General features: G+C 36.6%; 1 protein-coding gene across 1 annotated transcript; it reads right to left on the reverse strand.

The window, feature by feature from the left end:
* Positions 1–3,652: 3,652 nt before the first annotated feature.
* Positions 3,653–4,650, reverse strand: LOC105038004 (RING-H2 finger protein ATL78). The gene has a single exon (XM_010913665.4). The coding sequence runs from the start codon at positions 4,520–4,522 to the stop codon at positions 3,899–3,901; it is 624 nt and encodes a 207-aa protein (XP_010911967.1). The 5' UTR covers positions 4,523–4,650; the 3' UTR covers positions 3,653–3,898.
* Between the last annotated feature and the right edge of the window lie 937 nt (positions 4,651–5,587).

The following is a 5,587-nucleotide window of genomic DNA, read 5'->3' on the forward strand; positions in this document are numbered from 1 at the left end:
TGTGGTGAAGTATCTGAATCGCTCCACTTGCCTGACCATAACTTTATCTATTTTTTTCCCTTGAAAGTTTCTACCAAGAAGCAAAGGACGTTGTGGTGGGCGTGCCGCTCCATGGACCAGGGCACAAGGCTTTGCAGGTGGTTTGGTGGTATTGCTGTCAAGTCACCTTCAAACACAACAACGGTACTAAAAAGTCTACAATTGTCAGTGGGAAAATGGCAGCGTCCATGACCATTAAGTGATACCTTTATTGGCAGAGCGGTTTGGGCGACATCCATGAGACTTTTTCAGAGAAAAATTGACCTCCAGATCGTGCAAACCCAGCGATCGGATTCCAATTTTGTGAATGTTGATTTAGACATCGGATAAGATCGCCCTATGAATAATAATTTTTTATACATTCAATGGATCTGGAATCTAAATCCAAAATACATTCGATCCGATGCTACATCAATCTCAAATCATCAATTATTTTAATAATAAAATTAGATGAAATTTTAATATATAGACAATTGATATTCATGAATAATAATTATAATTTATAAATTAATAAATAAATTTTTTATTCTAACAATTTATCCAATTAAGAACTAACAACTTACAATAATATTAAAACCTAACGATTTATCAAATTTAGATACAATAGTCTACAGCTCCGTCTCTATAAAAAAAAAATAATAATAATTAAAAAATATAAGTACATTTTAAAAAATAATATTCATAGTTTTTTTTTATTATTTTTTTTTTCTATTCAAATTTTAACTAATTTAAGCATTATATCCAAGTTTCATGTCCATGGACGGCCGACATCAGTTCTGAGACTTTTAGCAATATATCCTGATAAGATCACATTGGGCCCATAAAGAGAACCCAAAATGCATGACATATGGCTTGGCCACCATATTTTTGTATTAGACATGATGCGTGCATCACTTCATGTATAAGTTTGTAATTTTCTCAATGCAAGTTCAACTTAGATCGGAAATTTGAGGGTATTGGTATGCTATGGCATCTGAGCTTGCTGGCAGTGAAGATTTGTCTATTAAGGTACCCTTATCGTTCATATTGGTTGAATTAAGGAGAAAAAGAAGACAAGATACAGATCAAGAAGGATAATGCCTTAAGTTTTTGAGTTTTAATAAAAAAAATGTTTATAAAGCTTAAAATGGAATAAATCAAGTTCTTTGCAATCTCGTTCGATGACTAATCTTGATTCCAGACCTGCAAATGGATAAATAGATTGAGTTGGATTAGGTCAAGCATGGTTTACTTGGAAATGATTATTGTTAGGTTGGGTCATATCTGTTCTGTATGCTAGGTTTCCTATTGGTTTAGGATTTCATCATCTATGTATTTATCTCATCCTAGTTATTTAGGTCAGCGCTAATATTTTCTGGATCCAAAACTCTGGTCAGATACTTTTGAATTTGATTACATTATGCTCAGGTTGGCCTTGGCATTAGGTAGTATGATGTAGTAATTATCTTCTCCAAATTACTTAAGTTGTGCATTCTACACGAATTTTTTTTCCTTGGCAAGAATGATTCTCTTAATTATTCACAGGTTCTAAGAACATTTATGCAGAATTATTAATAATTAATTCCAGAAAACTTTGTAACTTACCATCAATATTTCGGTATGTAATTGGTGGTATTGTTATCTATTGTTAACTTGTTTCAAAAGGTCAATTATATCAATAATTTAATAATATTCTGTTCATCTTTTATTTTTGGTCATCCAATTTCTTTTAAACTTAAGCATTCAGATTATTCTTGAATGCCAAAGTTGTGATTAGGGTAGGCAAATCCATGCAATGCACCAACGCCTCGTCAATCAAATTAAATGACCATTTCTATTGGCATTATTTGCTCCAAGAACTTTGATCGACCACAGAATTAAAAAAATATGGTAGGTCCCATATGCTAATGCTAGGGGTGTAGGGTTGGAAATTGTGAGAAGTGGGGTTTTTTGTGTCAAAAACGTTGCTCGGTGGGAAAGCAAGATAATAAGCATATATGCCAATACTATTCACGGGAAGAACTCTTAAACATATTTTATCAAAAAAAAAAAAAACTCTTAAACATAGAGAAATTCTTTGTGCACCATGGGTGGTGTAGAAAATCCAATGTAGAGCATACCATTTTATATAATTGATTCATATAGCCACCACTTCCCAATATGTATTTAATATTTCTAATTCCATTTTTTAGTTTAAAAATTTTGAATGACAAAAATATCTTTATTTTTTTAAAAAAATTATGGTATTCTGTGGTATGCTATGACTTTCTGCATGCAGGATGTCATAATATGACGTAAGAAATTATGACATTCTGTAGTATATTATGATATTTTACATTAAATTATGACTTCCTGCACGCAAGATGTCATAATATGGTCCAGGATATCATAATATATTCTAAAATGTCATAATATAGAAGGAGCATTTTTGTCCAACCAATTTTTAATGCATATTTAATGTCTGTGGTTCTGTTTTTTTGTTTGAAAATTTTGAATGACGAAAATGCTTCTACTCTTTGAAAAAAAATTATGACATCCCGTGGTATATTATGATATTTTACGTTAAAATTATGACTTTCTGCACGCAGGATGTCATAATATGGACATAATATGCTATAATTTTTTTCAAAAAGATGGGATATTTTTGTCATTCAAAATTTTCAAATGAAAAAATAGAACTATAAATATTAAATGCACATTGAGAAATTATGGTTATATAGACCAATCATATAAAACGATGCATTCCACGTCGGATTTTCTATACCGTCCATGGTGCACAAAAAATTTCTTCTTAGATATAATAATTTATGGAGAAATACTTTGTGCGCTGTGGGTGGTGCAGCTCGTGCGCACCATCCACGATGATTAGCTCATACATTAGACTGAATGCAACATGAATTTTTTTTTTTTTCATCGGCTCTATGCGGAAGCCAATCTTCGAGGGCGATGTGTATGGAGTTGTACCGCCTGCAGCGCACAAAATATTTTTCATAATTTATGTGGTAAAATATCTGATCCACTCCTCTTGCCTAACCCTAACTTTATTTATTTATTTATTTTTCCTTAAAGTTTCTATCAGGAAGGAAAGGACATTGTAGTGGGCATGCAGCTACATCAACCAGGGCACAAGTCTTTGCAGGTTGTTTGGTGGTATTGCTATCATGTCACCTTCCAACTCAAACACAGAAAACTAAAAGTCTACAATTGTCAGTAGGAAAAATGGCAGTGTCCATGACCATTCTATTGACGGGACTCCTCTGCTTGCTTTTATTGGTAGGGCGGTTTGAGCGGCTTCCACAAGACTTTTGCAAAGAAATGTTGACTTCCAATAAGTGGGATGACTCCCAACAAGACTTTCATGGGCCAAGAATTTTCTTTATTGCATTGACACTGTTACATCTGAACTAACCCGGGTTTTTGTTCAATTCAGATCAGAGGTCTGCGGAATTGGATCTTGTCTGAAACCTAAATCCTACTCTCCAACAAGGTATGAATTTGGTCTGATTGGACCTGACAAGAATAAACTCGGATAGCGCTGCTTGATTCCATGAATCAGACCTCCAAAATTTAGACTTCAATCAACTTATATCCAGTTCTCCTGCACAACTTAAATCCAGTTCTACTAGACCCAATATATGCAACACAAAATAACCAAATCATTTGACTTCTTTGTATACTTTAGATCCTAACCAAACATGCAATGAACTTGACTACACCTCATTCATCCATGTGGCTGGGATCCAGGTCAAGCACTAGATTCAGAGGAAATAAAAGTGGCAAAGAAGACTACAAACCAGTACCTTTCAAACCAAGCAAGTATATAAAAGCCAGTACACACCCCACTCCAAGTATAAACAAGTGTACACGTGTTAACAAACTGCTAGGACTCCACCCTGTACTCAACCAGGAAACCTTCAGGGTCCATTGGGTTCATTTGGACGGGGGCCGACTGAGTCGACCCAGTCAGGGCCACCTCCCTGCACCCAAAGATCACCTGGCACGAGCCGAACAGGCACTGCCGGCACATCGGGCACGACGACCTGGACGCGAGCCACCGGTCGATGCACCGGACATGGAACCCATGGTTGCACTTCGGCAGCACCCGGACTCGCTCGCCCGGTGCGAACTCGGAGAGGCATATGGCGCAGTCGGACCCGGACAGCGGCAGCCCAAGCCCAGTTGAGTAGACCAGTGTTGGCAATGCCTTCAAGGCCTCCTTCCTGGAGACCCGGACCGGGGCCGGCTGGTCCAACGTGCCGGCTGGTTCAGGGCCGACCCAAACCCGGTTCGTGAACCGGAGGCAGCACCGGACGATGGTGTTGACGGCGAGCGCGCATATCATGGCACAGAGGAAGGCTGCGAGAATCATGATGACATTGGCATCGAACTGGGTGAAGGATCTGCTCGGCCCGGCCGCGGCCGGGGTCGCCACCGGACCGGCTGGGTTGGGAGGTGGTCCGACGACCGGAGCATGGGTTCCCAGCTTCCTAAATTGTCCATCCATTTGTGAGAAGAGAACGAAGTTGCTTGCAGGAGTGAAAAGAGAGCGGTAGGCAAGAATGGATATCGTGTGCTGGAGAGGAATTCTTGAGGGGTGGTTTGAAGGGGTGGATATATAGAGTGTGGAGGCACAGGGTGGGATTAGTTTATTGTTGGAGTTAAGTTGTACCATAGAGTGTAGCTTAGCCAGGTCAAGTACTTGTAAGCTCTCAGGACCACGATAAATGGGTTACACGTTAGTTGACCAGAATCTGACTTTGGAACCGATCAATTATTGCACCGGACACGAAAGTCCGGATCGCCCATTTGGAAAGAGAAGAGCCCCGATAAGTGTACCATTATCCTTTTCTTTTGTTTTCTTCTTCTCCTTCTTCTTCTTCTTCTTCTGTTGTCTTGAGTGACGTCTCATCATGGAAGACAAATTAGCAAGTTACTAACGTCTTTGTACTAGAGGAAAAGTTGGGCAATGTCTTCAATATCCTTTGTTTCTCACTTATTTTATAGTTATCCATCAAGTGTTCCCCCACAGGAATAAATTAAATCTTGTGCATTGTACATGATAGAATGTGAAGAGTTTTTAAGTGACATTGGTAGGGCTAAATTCAAATCAAAAATAAATTTAATAGATACCACTACATCCATCTCTATGTTTATTTTATTTGGCAAATGTTAGTGCAGATACGGATGTTAGCCAAATACAAAAATTTATAATCATATTTTTTTTAAATAGATACAAATGCAAATCAGATAGTGAAAATATAGACATCAATATGGATGTAAGTTAAATAATTAAGCTTTATAATCATAAAATTAAAAATATTATTAAATAAAAATAAATAAACTTAATCATATGTTAATATAGTTATTTATTTTTTTTCAAACTTCATGAATGTTATATAAAATTAAAAATAGAATTAGATATTTAGATGTGGATACGATAGTTGTCCATCCATATGCATATTTATTTTTCTTTAACTGATATGGATATCATTATATGTATTAGTCAGATGCTCTAATTTTTATCTAAACTCAAAAAAAATTTGAATATAAAAATAAATTTGGATAAATA

Source organism: Elaeis guineensis, chromosome 1 (assembly GCF_000442705.2).
Source record: "Elaeis guineensis isolate ETL-2024a chromosome 1, EG11, whole genome shotgun sequence".
In the NCBI taxonomy this organism is placed as follows: Eukaryota; Viridiplantae; Streptophyta; class Magnoliopsida; order Arecales; family Arecaceae; genus Elaeis; species Elaeis guineensis.

Excerpts from the sequence above, each read along its gene's own strand:
- LOC105038004 (XM_010913665.4), bottom strand. The coding sequence starts at position 4,522 with ATGGATGGACAATTTAGGAAGCTGGGAACCCATGCTCCGGTCGTCGGA.